Source organism: Pleuronectes platessa, chromosome 8 (assembly GCF_947347685.1).
Source record: "Pleuronectes platessa chromosome 8, fPlePla1.1, whole genome shotgun sequence".
NCBI lineage: Eukaryota > Metazoa > Chordata > Actinopteri > Pleuronectiformes > Pleuronectidae > Pleuronectes > Pleuronectes platessa.
Genome location: NC_070633.1, coordinates 24,733,756 through 24,756,255, shown reverse-complemented (window position 1 = coordinate 24,756,255; position 22,500 = coordinate 24,733,756). Strand labels below are relative to the sequence as shown.

The 22,500-nt window shown below is 41.5% G+C and overlaps 1 protein-coding gene and 1 long non-coding RNA gene across 2 annotated transcripts; both read right to left on the bottom strand.

The window, feature by feature from the left end:
- Window positions 1-6,114: 6,114 nt before the first annotated feature.
- On the bottom strand, window positions 6,115-19,640 carry elovl6 (ELOVL fatty acid elongase 6). The gene is made up of 4 exons (XM_053429275.1): window positions 19,389-19,640; window positions 8,018-8,149; window positions 7,717-7,868; window positions 6,115-6,659 (listed from the first exon to the last, which is right to left on the bottom strand). Exons 1-4 carry the CDS (start codon window positions 19,469-19,471, stop codon window positions 6,217-6,219), a joined length of 810 nt encoding a protein of 269 aa, XP_053285250.1. The 5' UTR covers window positions 19,472-19,640; the 3' UTR covers window positions 6,115-6,216.
- Window positions 14,939-17,898, bottom strand: LOC128446268 (uncharacterized). Its single transcript, XR_008339563.1, has 2 exons — window positions 16,087-17,898; window positions 14,939-15,430 (listed from the first exon to the last, which is right to left on the bottom strand). It is a non-coding gene; the product is annotated as an uncharacterized LOC128446268 (long non-coding RNA).
- Window positions 19,641-22,500: the final 2,860 nt, after the last annotated feature.

The following is a 22,500-nucleotide window of genomic DNA, read 5'->3' as shown; positions in this document are numbered from 1 at the left end:
CTCAGTCATGTACACATGTGCAACTGCTTGCTAGTGTTATAAAGGGACATACTTTGTGTTGTTGTTATTTGTTGTTTAGCAGTTGTTTACATGTTCCCACTGTTTGTTATATATTGATGGAGTAATTGTAGGACAAAGGTTTTTTCAGAGGCACAGTTAGATTCAAAGTTTAGAGCCTGAGCAATAAGCATTTTTGGAGCCGATGGCGATTATAGAGAGTAAAACATTTCTGATTCGACATATCAGCCAAATATATATACAGTATATATATTGAAAAAAGATCCAAACCGCTATGTCAAAGAAATGTAATTGAGGATTGATATTTTACAGTTTAACCCTAAACTTTACTTTTGTATGGACTCTTTGAAAGACTCATATTAGATATTGGTTTATATTATTATATTCTTGCAAAACAAAGTTTGCATTAACATGGTCCCATTCACTCGAGAACAACTACATTAAAAACCTAACGTGACAGCCGTGATACTGTTTGCAACGTTTGTGCTTTAACTATTTTATTCAAAAGAGTTCTTGAATCAGTGCTTTAAGGATTAAGACCACAACTGTTGAAGAGTTCATGCTATTGACTTATTTCTCATTTCAATAAAGCAAAAGTGGGTGAAGATTTTTTTTAACATCCAGAATTATTTTATTCACATTGTGTTAAACTGGGATTGAGCTCTGATTATCTGATACTATTACTGGAATTAGAAAATTGCAAGATGAAGCTTGTTTATGTTCCAATAAAACTGCATTCACCGAAAAAAATTGCTTCGTTTATAACGTCAACTTATTCACCACTAACCTAAGTTTGCATGAGGTTATTTTTACCATCAATAAACTTTGACAGTTCTTCTCTATCGTCCACTTCTATGTTCAAAACACACGTTTCTAATGACATTATCTTTGTTATAATTGAGAGAATATTTTGTCCATTCACAGCTCGTCACAGCCCATCGCTTCTTCAGAGCTCCTGCCCATGCTCCACTGACGATGCTTTTCTATCCTCCACCAAATCTAACGCTCTAGTGATGCTGGTACCACTGCTGCCACTCTCCACCACCACCACCACCACCGCCCCCCCATCTGTCTATCTCTCCCTGAGTCTCTGTCTGCGACTCCGTCTCAAGGTTGACTGGGGATTGTTATAGAAGCGGCCGCAGCCTCTTTGTTTCGAGGCGGTGGCAGAAAACAAAGCACTTTCACTTGAAAACCATCAGCCGCCACATAGATATTGATTTTCCTGGCAAGACACACTCATCTATATATATTGGCCTCCATTAGGGAGGACAGATAGGTTAGGGCGCCGCTCTAAACAGTGGCAGATCAGCCTTCAAAGTAAAGATGAAATTGGGCCCAGTGTCAATTTATCTTGCATTACTCCTCAATTGGGGCAACAGGGGGCAATAGAGTCACTGACACTGTAAGTAACGGGGGCCTCAGGGGGGAGGAGGGGGCGGATTTATGGAAGCAGCATTGATTTCAATGTTATTAGAAATATACAACCTTCATTACGGTAGAATAAATCACAGGGGTGTTGTATCAGCCTGTATTTTAGAGGCACCTCATAAACCGACATATACAGCCCCACAGGTTCATCCCTTCAAATCAGTGCAGACTTTATGAAGCTGAGACTCTGCAGCACGTGTGATTGGAATATTTATTGTTCAGTTCAACAAAGACCTGCTGGCAATAAGCAGTGGGTTTGAATCAGGGTGAATGTGGCTCTGCTTCATTTATACTGTTTGAAAACCTTCTGCGTCCAGTGAGTCAATCCTGCTGCCAATTATTAAAAAGTCAGAATATGAGTAATTTATAATCTTTCTATTGGTTTGGATTGTTGAAAATAGATTTAACCCTAACCCTAAAAGACATTGGTTGAGATTGTTAGGTTTTAATTTAGGTTTCATAAGGAGTAGTGGCCTGACATAGATATTATCGATGCTGATAAAAACATTGATAGATTTTCTAATGCAATGCAAATTATTACTTCTTCATATTAAAGTCTAAAACGATGAATTAGCCATTTTTTATGCTGTGGTAATTTACAAGTTGATTAAAACTGTTCCCTCTACACTCCCTGGTCACCAGCTCCAGACCTCTAATGACACAACTGTCCCAATGTGTGATATCATAAACTTTAATGGACAAAATTGTAAAAGTATGAGAGAGAATAGTTTCAAAACCATCTTCTTCACTCGATGGGATCTCACGTCACTTATGCTCTGGACATATTCAACGTTAAACCTTCAGTTTTGTTATTTAAAAGTCAGATGAAACAGATGAATACAATTATAAGAAAAGGGAAATAAGAGTTAATTAGTTGAAGAGTTACTCTGATAAACTAGAATGATAAAGGAATGAGATGTGATGGTGCGAGTCATTGTTTTAAAAACGTCCTCACACAAATGCAGTGTTCTAATTCCTTCTCTATTAGCGAGTTTTAGAATGTTTCTGCCAGATGGGACTAGCTTTGCTTTATCGCTCTCGTCTCCATCTCGGCCCGGAGGACAGCTGATGAGGGCTAAAGAGGGAATTAGCTGCCCACTCAAAGGCTTTGCTCTGATCCTCCAGGTCAGTACTTGGTCTCCTCGGCTCTTGAGCAGGACAGAGTAACACTGGTTTGAAAGGATTTTGGCAGATTTAAAGTCTAAAAAGTGGAGGGGGGGGGGTCTTATACATATATTGGACATAGATACATGAGCCAGAATCTATGCGGGAGAGAGAAAGAACAGAACCTGGGAGTTCCCTTGTTAGTTTAATCTCCTGAGGGGCAGCAGGGAACCTTTAGACTTCACTGGTTTAGAGCCTGAACTGTTTCCTCTAAGTGGTGCACCGTGCATCATTACAGCATAAATACGTCTCATTTAAAATTATAATATATTGTTACGAGCTGTTTCAAATTATTGAATAATATCAGAGGAAGAATTTGGAGATATTTGATTTGTGAATTTCAATCCAAATATATATTTTCTTTTTTCAAATACTGTCTTAATTCAGGCAACATACAGCTGATGATGGAAAATGTTCAGTAGTTTATAAAGGTTTTAAGAGAAGATACAACTTGTGTAGTTTAAATAGATTTTATTAGTTATTTTGTTTGTAAAGTGACTTTAAATGGCGGAAAAATTAAAGTTTTAATTCCCTGCAGGTTGAGGTGATGTTTTCTAATACTCTGTTTTGTTTCACCAACCATCCAAAAACTCAAAAATATTCAGTTCACTTTCATGTTTGAAATATAAGCATGAAATCCCAAAACAGCTTAAACTACTATAACAATTATGTAATTGATCATAATTGTTGTTGATTAATAAACTAATAATTATAGCTGTGATGTAAAGTATTTTCATATAAAATAACATGTATTCTGTGTTCCTCCTGTGTGCTTTTGAAGATAAAAGTTTATCAAACATTTAATATTCTCACCTAAAACTATGCTCAGCCCAAAGTAAAATCAACACACATCATTTATTGTGTAAACACCTTGTTTTAGAAAATCCCAATAACTAGAGCTGTTTATTCCATGAACATATCTACCATACAGACCTTAATATTATTTATTAGGATAATTTGTCTGTCTTGTTCCTAATCATTTACACGTGAGGCTGAGTCTTTCTTCCAGCAGATGGCGATAGCGTGTAAAGAAACCAACTCTGCACAAACTGTGAATTTTGTAAGGGAATAAAGTAATAATCTATCTAATGATAATAATCTATAAACAGTGATGTCTCTTAAGGTTTTTTTTAGCCTAAATTCATTGTCTGTTGTGTAAGTATTTGAAATGGGACCTGAAAGCTTCTGCCATGGAGCAACTTTCATTTAGAATAAACGTTTCTCTCTGTAGTGAGAGAAAGAAAAAGTCCCTTTTCAGGCCGGTCTGTGTGAAATTCAGTAACAAGAAGGATTAAAGAAAATACCAGTTTTCACAGATAAACAACAAACACAAAAAACAAATGAGTTTAAATAATCGAGTTCTTGAAGGATCTCCCAGTTCTGTTCACTTCCACTTTTTCTCCACCAGTTTAAAATCTTCCCAGTTTAATCCAAAGACCTGGAGGCTGCACAATCTCATTGGCTGAACAGAACTGAGTTTTTAAACGTTGGTTATTACAGATTTTTATGAGGATGATTTAAAAGATAAGGTCTTGTATGGTTCTATATGCTCTTAGTTTGTATAACACGTAAACCAGAAGTCTTCTAAGTGGCTCTGGACAGTTTCAGGTGAGGCTCAGTGAAGTGGAACAAGGTGAGATAAGATAAGGAAGCATCTGAGTTGACTGAGGATTACAAACAATCCATTCCTGTTAAACCCTTTCAGGACGTTTCTTTCTGTCACTCACCTCAGTTTCGAAGATGTGTTCAGATTCCTCAGACTCCTTCATGCAGCCAGAAGGAAATATTAAGTTCACTAGGCAGTTAGGACTTTGAACAGATTGTTGTGACTCAAACTAAGAGACACCGTTTTGTTTTTGTCGTCCTTTACTTCTGATTTCCAATGAGCTTTTTTAAATTTGGTTCTCTTGCTGGATCAGTTTATTAAATTTGGGTATAACTTTATTTTTAGATTAGTTTTCCCTCTGTACAGTCGAGGGTAAAGGTCCGAGGACATTCCACCTGGATGAACCCTATGATGAAAATGGGCTAAACAAATAGAAGTTTGACAGACTCCATTTCCTGCCATTGTACATAAAGACAGTGAAGTTGGTTTTAGGTTGGACTTTCACCTCAGATGACAGGGCTGTCACTTAGGGACCATCAATAAATTCCAGTTTGAGTAGGAGACAATATTTATTTTTTTTAATAGTAAAATTCATATGAAATACAAGCAGCATTAAAATCTACAACCAAGATGTGTGTCCTATTTGTCTGTGGTAATAATACAATTCAGCATTTCTTTGGAGTCCTTCGGTCAAATGAGCGGTTTTGAAGAATAAACAGTCTCTGTGTAAAACAGCTGAACAGATAAACTGATATTTATAACTGATAATCGCCCTCTGACCTGAGGGTTACCCAGAAAAACAAGATTTGTGTGAAACAAAGACATCACAGCTGAGACCCCCCCAAAAAAAAGAAAAGCAGACGACAGGCACACGTCACATTTGAGAACTCTTTGTTCGCACGTCATGTTTTTCAGCAACACTTGTTTTTTGACATTGACACGGTGCAAATGCACGATAGCACAACAGACGCCATTAATGATACATACTAAGTCAATAACAGCAGGTTTTTGACAATTTGCGTGTTTGATTTTTTTTGTTGCCTTTCGCTAAACATAAATATGTTTGTCCTTCATTTATGAATTCAGTGTCCGACAGACTCTTCACTGGTGGGGACCCTTCAACACAGACAAGCGTTTGGAAATCAAATCCCTTTTCCCCATCAAAGTGAGGTCGGCAGCTTCTGCAAGGTCCTGGCGATCGGTGAAGCAGGGCACTGTCAGCGTCTGGTCCCCCCCTCCTGGAGCAGTGGGATCATCCCAGTCAGTCCAGTCATTCCGAACTGTAAACCCTCGCTGATGTTAACCCACGTCCACCTTGCCTTGATATGCATATTGTATTGAAGGAGATAACCTAAAAGACCTGAGAAATATATCGCGTGATGCAACGTAAGACACAGACGATCCAGTGCCGTTCACCACCGTCGGTTTCACATCGGCCACCAACTCACCGCAGCTCCGAGCACTCGCCGGCGTCTCAAACCTTTTCTCCAGACAGATGCCAACAAAACGACAAACACAGAGGACGAACACATACTCAGACTCCAGCAGTCTTCATATGTACGGATTCATTTCTTCTTCTTATTTTAAATATCGAATAAACATATTGCTTGTGGCAAATGTAATTTTCTTTTTAATATTTTTAAAAACGATTTAATGTTGGATTCAAAACAGGGTTTTTTAACACCTCGGGGGGGACCGCTCATGGCGATGGCTTCTGAAACGTGGCGTCGTGCAAACAGACACGTCACCTCGGACGAGGCGGTTTTAAGATCTGCACATTATTAGTAATGCTCAAGCACAAACACCAGCCATCCTCTTGTCCCTCCCACCCCCACCCGCTTCCCCGACCTCCACCTCTTCATTTACCACCACCACCACCACCACCAGCCCCCCCCGCCCGCCCGACTCTCCCTCTCAAGTCACTGGTCCCTGCTCTCCGTTTCAAGCTCCCTCTATCGTCATTATCTCCCGTCTTCCCGTACTTATGGCATTTTCTTTTACTCCCTCTTCTTGGCGATGGCCTTAGCCGAGGCTCTGGACTTGGTGATGTAGGCCTCGATGAAGAACTGGATGAAGAGCACACAGTAGCTGAGGTACATGAGCGAGGACCACACAATGTTCTGCATGTGGGATGGACACTCCTGGCCCTGCTGCATCCACGAGTACACCAGGTAGTTGACCACGCAGCCCATGACCATCTGGGTGATCTGGGTCAGCGTGATGAACATGGCGAAGTTGCGCGACACCTTGAAGCCGGCCGCCCGCAAGGCGTAGTAAGAGTACATGACGGCGTGGACCAAGTAGTTCATGGTCATGAACCAGCCGCCGCCGGCCACCATGTCTTTGTAGGAGTACCAGGAGTACAGCAGCACGGTGATGTGGTGGTACCAGTGGAGGAAGATGAGCTTCTGCTTCCTCAGGACGATGAAGAGAGTGTCACCTGGAGGTGGGACAGGAGAGAGAGAGGATGAATGAAGGGATGGGACACGGAGGAAAGACACAATCATTACAAACACGCAGAGAGACATGCTAGAAAGCCAGAAAGCTGAAAACTTGAAATAATAAACAGAAACACAAGTGACAGTAAAATCTGTATTGACAACACACATTAATTATTCAGTATAATCCATGAGCTTTTAAAAATAAACCAATATAATTCTAATTAATCTAGAAACAAACGATGCCATAATAGAAAAAAAGTAGTCAACATATATTTTCAGCTGCAAGTCATAAAAATGCAGATGTTGGTGTTTATCTTCATAATTTATCTCAATCTGTTTACATGCATTTAAGAAGGGTTGTTATTGTTTGTATTGGTATTATTCGAAAAAGCATGTTGTGTTACATTGTTTTTATTCATACAAATAAAGTCTGATCGATGTGAATGACTTCATGATCAGGTTTTTATTTCATTTTAGGAAGTAAAGAAGTAAACGAACCACAGGAATTTAAGGAACCTTCATGTCACATCACTATGACCTTATATTTAAAAAATACAGGAAGTAAATGTACACGTGTTTGAAAATGTGAAACATATTCGTAATTCATGACCTTGTGTCTTGGTGCTGCCTTTCATTTGATTCTCACTGAGTCAAACCACTGGTCTACGTTTAAACCAGGAGTTTTGTTTCATATTAAACGTGATGTGAAAGATGGAGAAATAAAAGGTTCCTCAATTCTTCAGGTATTAAAGTTAAATCATGTCTGAAATATCAAATGCAGAGGTGTTAAAAAATCTAATATCGATGATCTACTCCAATTTGAAAAAAAAGTAAAGCACTAAAATCAATGTTGTGATTCAGACATCCGTTATAATGAATTCTCAAAGAGAGTAGTTGTGGATCAGTATCATGACTTTATCTTAACTTTAAAACTGATGAATAAAGAAGAAAAGATTTTGATGAGCAGTTGCATTAAACTGGCTGTTTTTTGTGAGAAACACATTATTACCAGTGCACATGATGAGCAGCATGGGCTCTAAGAAGGTGTGGACTTACCCAGCTCTGGTGCTTTACTGAGTACGAAGGCATATGCCCAGAACTTGCTGACGGGCCCGTTGTAAAAGCCCTGATCACACACTGACGTTTTGAGGCCTTTTGTCATCAGGACGTACGTCATGTAGCTCCCAGTGCGGATGGCACCGAATATACTGCACACACAGACACACAAAGCAGATTATTAACATGGAGAAATATTTAATACATCTAGTTAAAACCTGCTATATAGTCACTGTTCATCAGTTCCATCAAAAAATCCAAATACACTTAAAAACAATTATTTAAAAAACCTCTTTCTGACCTGAAGAGTGCGAGCGTGAGCGACCACAGCACCAGAGGTTTCCTCAGCTCAAACTTCTCCCTCTGCTTCATGACATGACGGCCGCCGAGGATACAGGCGGCGTAGAGGGCAGAGAAGAGAAAGGACTTCTTCCTGCAAACACAAACAGAAAAGAGGACAACTTTAATCTCTCTGTGTGACCTTGTAATCGCCTGTTCAGGTCCCAGGTTTAAGTGATGATCATGTTGAGACAGAAAACACCAACAGCTTAACACATGTTCTGCAGGAAAGGAGTGAGGAGAACAACTGTACAAAAGAAGACATGGAAGTGATATCCAGAAGCAGTTACAACCTTTATTGATCAGTTAGAAAATCCATCCTTAAACTACAACCAGCTATTTGCAATACACACTGTATTTCTAGATCCACCAAACATTGTCGGTGTGTTCAAATAAGTTATTTTGGAAGTTCACTACAACACGCTGTTTACAACACAAACCCAAACTGCACCGACTTCAGGAGATACCCGGAGTGTTGATTTAATTCACTTTTCTGTGCATCTCCTTCAGTCGCTTAGCTTTCAGTTTTCAGAGATGCCTTCTGTGCCGTGTGAAGCTGAGGACTTGTGATGATGCATCACCTGGACCAGCTGAGTTTGCGCTCAGCACAATTACAAAGCTCCGGTGGTCTGACGTGACAGACTCAATGCTGAGTAGGAGACGGGGCACGCGGCCTAAAGCTAGAGCAGCTGTGTCCATGAACACTGTTTGGTGTATGGGACACAGAGCAGAGTAACTGTTTGAACCAGTTTTAGTCTTGCAGGTGAATGGAACTCAGGAGGGAGCATAATTTGGCAAAGGATCACAAGTCCCCTTGCAAAACCACATTTCAATCTGCAAGATGTGGATTTTTATCTGGACAAAATTGCAAACGTTCTATATCAGTCTCCTAAACATGCCTGATTAAAAAAAAAACATAAAAATACATTCATAAGGGCCCTGTCACACATTCCAATCAGTGGTGATTCACTTTGTGCAGCAAGGTAATTGTCAACTTTGGTGAAATTTGACCTGCGGTACTCACTTCTCATTCACGTATGTGTGACCGGGCCCTTATTCTCTGAGAAATATGTGAAAAGGTCAAACGACTCCTTATCCTGCAATGTTACATAAAGGGTTAAAAGTTCCTGGAGTTCGTGGTTATTTCTCGGCCCCGTGTCTCATCCTTTTCTAGGAAATCCGTTCAGTGGTTTTTGTTTAATCCTGCCGACAAACAACCGACCAGGCGTGTGCAGAGCATTAGACAGTGTGCAGTCACACGTGTTTAATTATAAACTTAGAACTAAAAGAAGATGTACAGTAACACAAACAAATAAATCAGGTTTGTACTCAGATGAATGTGCACAGGGACCAGGAATGAGGCATTCAGGGACCTCAGGGATCCACAGCGCTGCATATAATGAGCTGTGTAAAACTAGCTCAAGGAGTGATGATCCAATTCGGATGTGTTGTTTTCGTTCTGTCTGGAGGTTACACAACATGACAGGAAGTATTCACTAAATTAAAATGAATTACTCAGTGGAAAGGAATGTATTTTTAAGCCGTACTGCAAGTTGCATTCTACTCGAGGCGAGTTGTATCTCTGGATGCCATCTAACGTCATCTGTCTTTGTGGAGTGCAGCTCACATGCCCACAAGCGGACTTGACGAGTGCTCTGCATACTTCTTCTGAAGCAATTGCCAACATTTTTCACAGAACCGTGACATAAACAACCTGCAAAACCAGCAGTAGATCCTGTTCTGTGGCCTCAGCACAGCTCGGCTACAGCAGCACTGAGCTTTGCTGAGCAGGTGTGAAGCTATGCAAGAAAGTGAAAGTGTTAATTCCCCTTAGCCACACAAAAAGAGTTTATAATATTATAAACTTGTCTGCTCTGGCATTTAAGTGCGCAGGAGTCTGGATAACCCCATTTCCCACCTCTCTGTTTAATACATTTGGAATATAAACAATTCTATATCAGATCAACACTATAAAACTTATTTTACATTAAAATAATAGATTGTAGGTTTAGATATTGAATGGTTTCTTCCTTTTATGTTGCTTCACCCCTCCCAAAAAATTCATGAACATCGGTTCCAAAGTTTCAATAACAGTCAAGTGTTAAAAATAATAACAGACTTCATTGTGTGTCACTCCTCTAAGGATGAAGGATGAAGGATGCCCACTGCCTGATCCTCCCAGATTCAGGCCACCTCCAGTGCACAAAGGACAATGCAGCCCAGTCAAAGTCAAGAGGAGCCGCTGCCACAGAAATCAACCACAGGCCTGGACAGCAGAGTGACAGCACTGTGTCTCAGCCACACACTAATGAGGGGAGAACAGAGACGGTGGCCTACATACTGTGGCCTGGCCGGAGGAGCCGCAGAGGAGAAACAATGTTGGCATTCCCCTTCAGTGTGCTGCCATCCAAGCTAAAAGGTCAAAGTGTGGAGACGTCATTGTTGTGGTCATTGTTCAGCAAAAAGGAGTTTGGTGATTATTGATTTTTGAGGAGCCGTCACGTCGTCCATCTTTATCTACAGTCTACAATCTGAACTGGTTTGAAAGGCAACTTCACATCCCCGCCAGTATCAAGACACTGACGACTGAAACTGAAAGCTACAACAAACATAAACTCAATGTTCTTTCTGTGTCATTCTGTATTTTATCATTATAATTATGTACATTACTACAAACTCAAAGATTAAGATGTGCACAGCCTGATGCATTAGGTTTAGAAGATGGTTTCCACAGCTGTCAGAAGACATAACACAAGGGTAAAGGAAACCCACGGGCTCGGGCAAAGCTGGCAAAGTGGTAGAGGAGGTGGAGGAGGTGGAGGAGGTGGGGGAGGTGGGGGAGGTGCTGCTGTTGTCTTTGCAAATGCTCAGAAGTGCCAACTGAGGCCGAGCTCCGTGTGCAGTCACAGGAATGCATTTCAGATGTCAGTGGAATTTCACATCACACCTTCACATCATGGGTTCTTAGCTCCGCCCACGAGTTTCGGTAGTTAAATTCGTCTAAGATATAAAACGGGATTTCTCGAATTAAACAGGATTTTTTGACACTTGAAACCGAATGCCATTGGACAAGTGATAGATTCTTTGAATCATTCCCGCGGCCAAATGAAATACTATCACTGCATCGCAGAGAGAAACTCCGACTGTGTATTCAACACGTTTCTTCACCACCTGCAAGAGTTCTGCCTTTTAAAACCCGACTTTATCAACTGGCTCAAACCCACTATGGACCAACTCGAGGATATAGAAACTGCTCGTCCTTTTTTAAAACCTTTAACCTTCTTCAAATTAGAATATGCTTCTCATAAATCCATTCTGTGAAAATAGAGAAATGGTAGAAATAGTGTAGGAGGAGATCTCTTCCATCACTGGTCTCTGGTGCAGGGAGATCAGACAAGTAATCCTCTTTATTCTCATTTATCAACAACAATTAGAAACGTATAACAGGGGAGACTACAATAATAAGGCAGATTAATCAGGGAAAGGCTTAAGAAACCACTCGTCCTTTGCAGGTCGTGGGGAGCTGGAGGAAAGAATACATATTAGAAGGGTGTGGGAAGAGGCTTGTTCTGCTGTTAATGAAAGTGGGCCATGGCTGCACCAGTGAAAAACTACAAGGCAGCGCTCTTTTAAAGAAGGATCAGCAGGAAGTGGGGACAGAATCAGCAGATATTTCTTCCCTGGTTAGAAACCAGCTGTTTTCTTCCTGCTGACATTTCCTCCAAAATAACAGTAAGCAGCAAAAATCAGTATGTGTCCTAGATCCGCTGCATACGTATTTTACATGGTCCAGTTCTTTACTGGTTTTATTTTGGTCTTTTACAGAGAAATCATACTGTTTAGTCCTTGTGTTGTTGGAACATTGAGTCAAATATTAAGTTTACAGGAACATTGCCAACTCCAGAGGCCGTTATCGATGTGCACAACAAGCACAGTGTGCAAGAGCTGCTCAGTGGGGTCGGTTAGGCATCGCTGGCATCTCTCTCTCTAATGTGAGATTATCATCACAGGGTGAGATGGTGGGCGCTGGCCCAGTTCGCACCGCTGCCAATTTCTGCTAGATATCTGACATAAAAAAAAAGGATGCTCATATCTGCCAAAGGAGAGACTATAAATCCAACAAATAAAAAAAGGCTTCCACTAAATACAACATTTATGAAGATGGGTAATGCAGATATATTAATATCCTCATTTCCAGGTTCATCAATTTAATTTCGGCCATTACTTGAAAAGGGTTTACACGCTCTAAAGTTCACAAAATTGATGAAGCTGATATCAGCAACTGTCTGAAAGACTTGGTTTTAGCTACTGTCTCTTTAAGCCCCCCCCCACGATAAAGCCCAGCCTGCTCTGATTGGCCACGTGGACCACAGGTTGTGATTGGTCAACTGGTTTCCAGCGCCTGTAGGAAAACGCCAGCCTTAGCTCTACCTGGCTGCGGTAAGGCCCACGCCAGGCTAGCAACTAGCTGTATGTAATGTAAACGTGGGGCATCATAATGTCACATGACATCGAGATGATGAGGAAAGTATCAGTCGGGCTATGAAGAGCTTCAGGAGCAGTTGTTTCTGTTTGTGTGTAAAAGCATCATGTGTCCTCCTCTGAACTTTAAACGAGAAGCCCAGACGACTCAGAAAAGATTGGGTCGATTTCCAGGTCTAGACATGAGCTCAGAGTATTGTCAAAGTAAATCACAGAGTGCACATTCTGTGTACTTGCATGTGTCCTCTCTGGAACACTGCATAACATAATGAGGATGTTGATCCCTCAGACCCTTCCCCTCCCCCCACGGACAGTGTGGCACAAAGCCGCCGGGTAACCTGCTGTGGAACTTGGATCTGTATTAGCTGGTCCAGGAGATTTCAGCCGTTACGTAATCCTGAGTTTGCAGTCTGAGGATGAATCTGCACGCCTGGGCCACTGAGCTGCTCTCGAACTGTCTCGGGCAAAGCATATGCCGTCACGTTAATGCATGTCTATACAATTGTGCATGTGCAGTTCAGAGTGTGTGACTACAGTATATTTTCGGCTGTATTTAAAGCTGTAGAAAGCTGCCAGAGCTACTGTGCCAGAGAGTGGGATGAGCAGCAAACCACAGCATCAGACCAGGAGGTGCTGGTAATAAGACACAGCTATTACAGCATCAGTTCGTCCAGGAAGAGCCCAGATATAATCCAGTTAGTGGCACGCCCCCCTCCCCTTCCCTGCATGCACGCTCTGGTTGGACATAAAATTACCAACACAACTATGCACCACTTTTTGACTTCACTCTGCATCTGGTGGCCGACATAAAATGATAATTTGTCTATTCGTGGAACTGTACTTTTGTCGAGCAGCAACTACTTCTGCCTGTTAAGTAACCTGAACCCTTAAGAGCATCTTGAGTAAAGCTCATTTCAAGCTGTAAGACAATTGGCCTTAAGGACACTTGTAGGTTTCCACTTTAAGCACAACGTCAGCATTAGTTTTACATTCAGATCCATACCCATCCAGAACCATCCCTTGGCTTTTTATTATGTATTAAATCAAATGATAAACCTCCACAACTAAAGCAAGCATGAGCAATAACCAACATGTGCTACTGTACTAGGCTACATATCTAGAAACTGTTCCTTTCCAGTCCAGTTCTACAGGGTTGCTCTTTATCGTCACACACTGAATCTACAAAGTCATGGTCCCTAGCATGTTGCTGCCATTTTAACAAGAGCAGCACAAGGTGATCTTAATAAGACTTGACTAACACAGAATCCACCCCAGGCCCGATGTTTGCAAGCCAAAGATGAGGATGTGGACTGGCTGCTCAGAAACTAACGGGTCGGTCGGATGTGCCACTGCTCTCTGGTTTCACTTTCACTTTCCATCAGTGGAAGGCACTTCATGTTTTCATCTAATTTCACTCGGATTAAATCATTGATATGTTTTCTGTCACAAATATCACTATCGTCCTTAAGCAGGTTGATGACAACACACTAGATGTGCTTGAGGCTGGGTGCCTCTCAGGTCACTCAGGGTGAACAAAACAAGCCTGTAGTGATTTCGTGCCATCTCTGACATGCAGCATGGCGACTGCCAAGAAACAAGAAGCTGGATGTAACGCTTTAAGAGAAATGGAATAACAACATCTCCTTCAAGTTGAGAGGAAACCAGTGTGTCTGGTTTGTGGGGAGAGGCAGAATTAACAAAACAGACCACAGCCATCTCATTGTTAATTCTGACTGCAACATTCTCCGGCTCTAGATCTCTTATCAGTCCAGAGCCGAAACCACCAGACATCGATCAAATGTGCAGAGACCCGAGGGGACGCCGACTTTTTCAAAGACGGGGAACACAGATTTGCAGCAACCTGCATGGCAATGAAGGGGGATGATGTCTGTGGGAATGCATTGTGAGTCAGCAGGATGAAGATGTGTGTAACAGCAGATAGCAGCTCTCCTCAGGACAGTGATGCCAAACTGAAACACACGCAACCTCAATACAGAGCAGGCTAAACTGCAGGTTGAACCCACCACAATGAATTGCATTAAGAAAATCAAAACACAGATGCAACGATACAATGCAAGAGCTCCATCTGGATCCGTCCATTATCTATGTGTTCATCCTGCAGAGGATCACAGGGGGCTGAAGCAAATCCATCTGAATGACAAGTAGATCATTCCCATAGTAATCACTTGACTGATAGTTGTGTATTTGCTATGACGTTTCTGTCCATTTGATTAAACGAGTGATCTGACGATTCTATTATTTGTGTTGTGTCCTGTTGATATAACTGATGAGTCCAGCAACAATGTGGAGTAGAACAAATAATCTATAATCATAATCAGGAGAAAGGGAACAAAGCAATCTCTAACAAACTATACACACACACAATGAAATGCACATGATATGTTTGATAGAACATCGTTTATTTGGAAAGATCTGACAGCTCAAGTGTAAACCTACAGCATTTCATAGAAAGCTCCACATCCACCATCATAAGGAAAGAGAAAGGAACATGACTAAAACTTACATTTCTACATTTCCTGTCATGTATAAAGAAAAGTTCCCCTTTTTAAATTCTACACTATATCCAGAAAGTACAGTGGATACAATTTCTGGACACGATAAGTAAACTTAATATTAATTAATATTTTTATTTTCATATTTAAATCTTACCAATTAGTTTCCAATTCAAATGTAAAGCCCATATACTGTCCTGCTCCTTCCCTGCCTCATGCTTGGGTCAAAGGGTTTGATACTGAAGTCGTTGCAGCATCTTGATCCATGTCCACTCCTTCCTCCTCTTCATCTTCTTTTGTCTTTGCATCACAATGCTGATCTGTTTGCAGCCGGTCTCCATGAAAACACATCAGATCAGAGTACCAGTCTCCACTCAACCCTGCAAAACAATGACATGTACACACTATAAACACACAACGTCAACACATGTATCACAGTGTGCATTAACCCAAGGCGAGACAAAACAATTGCTTTACTGAAACATATTAGTTTACTGTGTCACTCCTCTAACTGTGACAGAAAGTGAAAGTGACAGGATGAACCAAGAGCAGTAAATTAAGTGGATTAATTAACATAACAATATGAGGTGACCTGAAAACATCTGCCAGAAAACATTACTTCTGACTCATTGAGCCGCTCAAATGACGTATGAAATATGAAAAAGAGTCAGAAGCAAAGCTGAGGTTTCAATAACAGATTTAAGAAATGCAACACTGTAATTTAGCTCTTGATAAAAGTAGCAGTTGTGTCTATGGAGGCTAAAATGGACAAAGTGATCATCACATAAAGAAAGATTCTATCGAGCTAAAAGTCGTAATGATGGATAAAAAGAGAAAAGGCCAGGGTTGCATTATCATAATTAATCTGGAATATAATTGTCTAGCTAATCTGATACGTGCTTTGATAGTGCTGTTAGTCCTAATCTGGATATTTGATGATTTAATTACTCTGACATGCACACATACATGCATCGCCCACTGTAAAATGTTATACATCAAACAAAATAGGCGATATCCAAACATAAAGATGTCTTACCTTTGAGTTTCTGAGGAGTTTCTTCATTCATCCAAAGCCGATCCTCCATCTTTGGTGTCGGCTCCGCTTCCGCAGCGTCGGAGGTTTTTATATCAAAATGTGAGATCGACCAGCGACAGCAAATTTCATATTTATTCAGTTCTCGTTTTATCAGATTTCATGAGGTATGATCAGGGAAGAAAGGGGAACGGTTCACCTACAACATGGAGACTGTAGGTTCAGATTGTGAGGCATGTTGCAGCCCTGGCCTCGCCCAATCCAGTTCTGTCACTGCAGGCATTTTTTAGAGAGGGTGTCAAAGGTAAAAGACCTGCAGCGGCATCCCTCTCTGTGTGTGTGTGTGTGTGTAAGTGTTAGTATGTAAGTGTGTGTGTGTGTGTGTAAGTGAATGAACCTATAGAACATTTTTCCTGTGAGTGAAACTCTGAGTTGCTCAACTTCATCACAGACAGGGTGTTTAACATGGGATTGAATTTAGTTAGAATTAACTGACAACGCACAACAAGCTCAACCGATAAACTGTCCTGAGAATTATGTCTGATACTTCGATCCAATATTGTGTTGGATAGAAGTATCCGTTTTAAAAAAAGACACTGTAGCACAAAAAGCATATTTTGAATGTAGAATGTAAAACCTGCAGGAGCCCTGAGCTAATTTAGATTTTGCCTTTATATACCACATTCATTTTTGTATTACTCTTCGGCACAGCATTGCCTACATGACGAGACAATGCATTTTTTTCTTTTAACATAGTTTATCAACATATTGGACCCAAAAACGAATTCGATTTTCAAAGACATATTAAAGAATATGTTTTTTTTTAATGCCATGTAAAATTTGCAGCTATGGTTATGATGCCTCAGAATCAGCTAAACTGGTGAGTACATCTTGACAAATATTAAAACAAAACAAGAGATCCTACTTTACCTCTCACTCTATATATATATATATAAGTAATGATGCAATAGATTTTCTTTCCCTTGTTACAAAATTATACCGCCTGTGATGCACAGGGACAGAAAACTGGCAGAGAAATAGGTTGAGAGAAAAGTGGAAAGAAACTTGTATTGAGGACAGATATTGTTTTTAAATACTAACAAAAGAAACTCCCCATCTGAACTTCATAAAACTGATTCATAAACACTTCAAACTTAATGTCCAACTCAGCTCAGTGATCGCTCCTCGGCCAAAAACGAATTTAATGAACATTTGTACTTGACTGAGTGGACGTAAGGTTTAATGAAAGTGTTTTAACCTTGGATGAATACATCGACTAATAAATCAACGTGTGCTGCATAAATGTGTGAATAAAGTATATTTATTTCTGTTCCTCTTGCTTCGAGCCTTCAGATACTTTCACTTTTTTTCCCTCGCTTCCCTAATCCTAAAAATAACACAGAGTCACACTGAGTCACCTCGTCAACGTTACGACTGTTTTTCTCTGAAACTCCATTAATTGCGGTGGTTGCCCCGGTCGGCCATGTGCACCGGCCCCCCCGACCAGACACCCTCCACCACAGGAGTCAGCACAGATCATGCCCGGACGCGATTGGCCAATTCTCAGTCAGCAGACATCAGAAGATGAACGCGATTGGCCGGCTGTCAGTACCCGGGCATGGACAGCTCCTGCACACTGCTCCCATACTGTCTCTCCCTCTCTCTCTCTCACACAGACAGATTTATTTCAAATAGAAATAATAAAACAGTTTTGAGATAGACTCTGTGAAAGCTACTCAGTCCTGCTGAATGTGAGCGTTCCCACAGACGAGAGAGGAATCCAGACGAATGCCTCCTGCTCCTGCCTGTGCTACTTTTCACCAATCCAGTGCCACTGAATGCCTAATGAAGCCTGTACCAACTTAACGCATGACTCATTCTGTTTCTGCTCCGAAGCTCCAACCTGGCACAGACCTGCAGCGAGAATGGCCCCTTCAGTGAGTTCGTGCACAAAAAGGGAAAGTGGAGGTTTTTCTGGACACAGCCTACTTTTGAGATGCACGGGCATTGCACACGGCCGCAGAGCAATATTTACTTAACCCCCACTATCAACAGTGAAATATTAGTCCAGGGCAATATTGCAGTATGTGCAAACCCTGCCAGACACTTCCCTTGGTAAACACACAGCCGTCTAAAAGCAGTTTTGATTTTCTGTCAGTGATTTCAGGGGATTCATATCTGAACGTTTGTATACTGGAGATTGTTTAGCAATAAATCATTTGACAGTTAATCTGTGTTTTCTCTGCTCCTGCTTTGGCTGAAACCCAGATTTTAAGACCCAGAGCGAATGCAGCTACTTTTGATTAGTTAACATTTAAATTATGGGCAATAACGTCAGTAGCAATGTAGCAAAAGTTTAAAACACATCACTCTATTCATAGCTTGTGCGAATGGGATGTGGAAGTTGGTTTTAAAGTTCTACCGCTTAGTTGTTTGGCAGTTTAAAAAGTTTGTAATGATAATTATGGATATCGAGGGGGCATGTGCTGAGGCTTGAGGCCTCCTGTGGCATCCGCAGGTTGGATGCTGACCCAGCCCTCTTCCCCTTCCCCCCCACTCTAACCCCATCACACACTCCTGCTGTCCTGTCTATAAATGCAAAGAAATGACAATAATTATCAATATCGACTAATACGGGTGTACTTTGCCTTATCCAGGCTGAATGAAAACTTCTCTAATGTGCAGATATGCTGCTCTGACATCACTTTAAATTACATGTCTTTGAGTCTTGAACTGTCAGTTTGACAAATCGAGCTTCTGAGCCTGATTCCTGCAGCTCAGATCATTTATATTCATCCCTGAAACACAGTTTGCATCGTTTTCACCGACTTTAAATCAGATTTGAATCTAATAACCATGCACAGGGCTAACAAAGTGCAGGATAGTTCCAGTGGAATGAATGAAGGGAGCGTCTCTCGAGGCTGATGCAGATGTTGGAAGCTCTCGGTTTCAGTGAACCGCGGACGAGGCAGCTGGTGACCTTTGCAGCTGCGCTAACTGGTGATGATGAGGATAATTAATTACAGGACAAATCCTCCCTGTGAACTTGAGGCGTAATGCAACGCCAGCCCTGAGTGTGTGTGTGTGTGTGTGTGTGTCTGTGTGAGTCTGTCTGTCTGTTTGGGTGTGTGTGTGTGTGTGAGTGAACCGGCTGGAGCGTGGCTCAGCACCGGCCTGTGAATGTGTCTGAGGCACGGTGTGCGGCTGATGGGGAGAGCGGACGCCGCGGGGGGACTAATCCCCCGATGCGCCGGTGCAGCCTCCCGGTTCCCCTGTGGCCCGGAGGCACGGGCGGGTGTTCTTACCAGTTCTCCTGCATCCATCGGATGGCTTCCTCCTCGTTGAACTGCCTCTCGAACTCATACTCTTGCAGAGCCAGCACCGACATGCTCGCTGCGCCGTGTGCGTCCTCTCACCGCTGCTGCTGCTGCCGCTTGTAGCCGGGACGTGACCGTGAGTCCAGCTGCTTCCGGGTTCGATCAGTTCTCAGTCTGTTAGTTTCCACGCGACCCCCCGACTCGCATCGCTCGCGCTGTGCTCAGAACCTCGCGGATGTGCGCGAGTTATCGGTGGCGGCGGCTTCTTCCTCCAACGCCCTCTTCCTCAGGGCGGCGCTCCCCGGGTCCTAACGCCGACGGATCCCTCCCCCTCTATAGGGTTCAATGTCAAGTTGCCCCGAGACAAAAGTGTGAATATGAGCTAAACAAATACAATATGATGGATTGATTTAATTTGCTGTGGGTTGTCAGTGCAAGCATACTTATAAAATTAAATAAAAAAAGTATATAAATATTGTAAACACAAGAAACCAGGAAAAAGATAGATGCAATATGAACAGTAGATATTTACAGTTTACCACATATACACATGCTGGACTGAATGCAGCTCAGTCTCAGCTGTAGATGTTTCACCCCAGTATTGTACAAATCAATTCCAATAAGTGATTAAAACCAAACGTACCCTCAAAATTATACTTGAGTAAACATCAGTGTGATTAGAAACTTCATAAAAGGACAGAAACGTTTATTTCAACTATTTGTTTGACATATGTTAGTTTGACTTTATTGACTAGGCCCTATAGCTCGCCTCCAAGCTGTGGAATTTGCAAGTACAGTGCAATGTTGCATTTGCATTTTCCTTCGACAGTGACAAGATCAACAGATGGTGCGGCCCGCGGGGGGGCCCTGATCTCAACTAACTGAGAGACAGCATGAATCCAACTTGGAACAGGTTTCCATAAGTTAGACAAAAGGAAGAATGGACATAAGAAGAAAGATTTCCTGATTTTCACATTCACAAATTTAAATTAAAAGCTTTGTGATAAGTTTTCTTCTCAGGTCATTTCAAATTCTTCAAAAATTTAAGTTTGAGCTTTTCCCCAAAGTTTAGAGAAACCGATGCGACGCCTGCTTTATCAACCGATGCAGGTGGAAGCTTTATCTGATAAAAAGTTACAGGTGGAGTGAACCATTCATGAACCCGCCCGAGGAAACATTCACACTACTCAGACATATACAAGACACACTGTAAGTACACACAGCCGTCTTCAAAGGTTGTATCCTCTAAGCACTGACATGCAGACCTAGCCCTCTGGAAGACCTCTGTACATACATGTGTGTTTCAATTGTCACCTGATGATGTGTTTGGATTTTATTGCAGCTTCACATTGACTTCAGGCAAAAAGATCTCTCAGAAAAACAAGTGGGTGCTAAACCCTCTGATTCAAAGATTTAAAACAGTTTCAGGAAACTGATGATTTGATTATTTCTTTCCTCACCCAACAGATGAGAACAGCCTGCCTGAACATGCGCTCAGTATCTGGATATAAAGGATTTGTTCGTTCTTTCACGACTACATGAAACCATCTGGCATAAATAGGGTAGATAGGCTCAACTACTGTATCTATATGAACTTTTAAAGTTGGTAAGAATAGAGGTTTAGAAGTTTTTCTTTCCCAGGAACAGTTGAAGTTTTAATTGAAACATTGTGTTTTATTGGTGTTTATATTGTACGACGCAGCACTGGACCATATTGAAATGAAACAAAATTACACAACAAAATTTCCTGACTTTTCAAGACTCCATTTTTGTAATTCTTTAACTTTTTCCAGGTTTCCCATGAGAGTGGGAGCCCGATTCATAGAATACGCTGTTAATCTGCAACAGCAGGTAAATCAGGTCTGGCGAGTAGTTTTGAGACAAGCCTCTTTACGAGTTGTTCAGTGGGAAACTGGCTCCGTGAGATCAACGCATAGTCGGTTCCGGGCCACACCTTGACTATAGCTTGTTTCGATAGTTTGCTATGAGACAGTCCACAACACAACAAAACACTGATTGATACTACCATGTTGTCAGAGGAATAGTTTCTAATTAGTAGTTTCACTTTGATTTCTCTCTACACATGCATCTTCAAATACACAATATCCCGACAGAAAAGCACTTTGACATTAGACAGCTTTAACTTTTTCTGAGTAAAGGTGGTCTCTAAACTTTGCAGGGCACCGGGTTTTTGGTTATGAATCCCCTTGTGCAATTCTTTCGTCACTGACAGTGACAGCGACATGTGGTGAAACTCCTCATTCCCTCTAAGTCAGTTTGGGATTTATACTGTGACAACATCTCACTCTGTACGGCTAAAGATGAGGAAATCTGACAACTCATCTCTGCACAGTCAATAAGGACCTGAGTGTCAGAGGACTTTGAGTTATGACAGCCCTGCTGACAGTGGATGTTGAAACAATCGCCCACATCTGACTCCTCCAGGCCCAGTGACAGGTCCCTGCACCAAGAACAGGAACAGCTCATCAATCATCGCAAGGCATCCGCTCCATCAGCAAGGGGGGGAGGGGGGGACACAAGTTGATATCTACAAGCTGCTTTCAAAGATGATGTAACAGCCTTTTCAGGAGCTGCTATCAAATAAATAAAAATACTATTACCATTAAATCACTGCATTAACCCATGATTAATGTTTACCTGTGGCAGTACGCTGGCCTACATGTTCTGCTTTGTTAGGATGAATTGCATCATAATCTAAAATGTATTTGTCTGTTTTAAATCACCTGGTCTAAAACCTGAAAATGAACCACACTTCTACCAGCAGTGAATGAGTGAGTGTAGATTTCCATCATGTTCAACTTGGTTTTAATAACTTCTATATAGTTTATATGTAGCTGTGGGTTTTTGGCCCTAAATCACTTATTTTGGTCATGTGTTAACAAGATGCCCAGATAAAAACTCTCATTAGTCTATAGTACGAATGAGAGAAGGAAATGATTTTATGAAATGGAATGTTATGTAACTGTCTTGTGACTGTTGACATTTTTTGTATGCTGCTGTCTTGGCCAGGCTTCCCTTGGAAAAGAGGTCATTGTATCTCAACGGGACCGACCTGGTTAAATAAAGGCAAATAAAATAA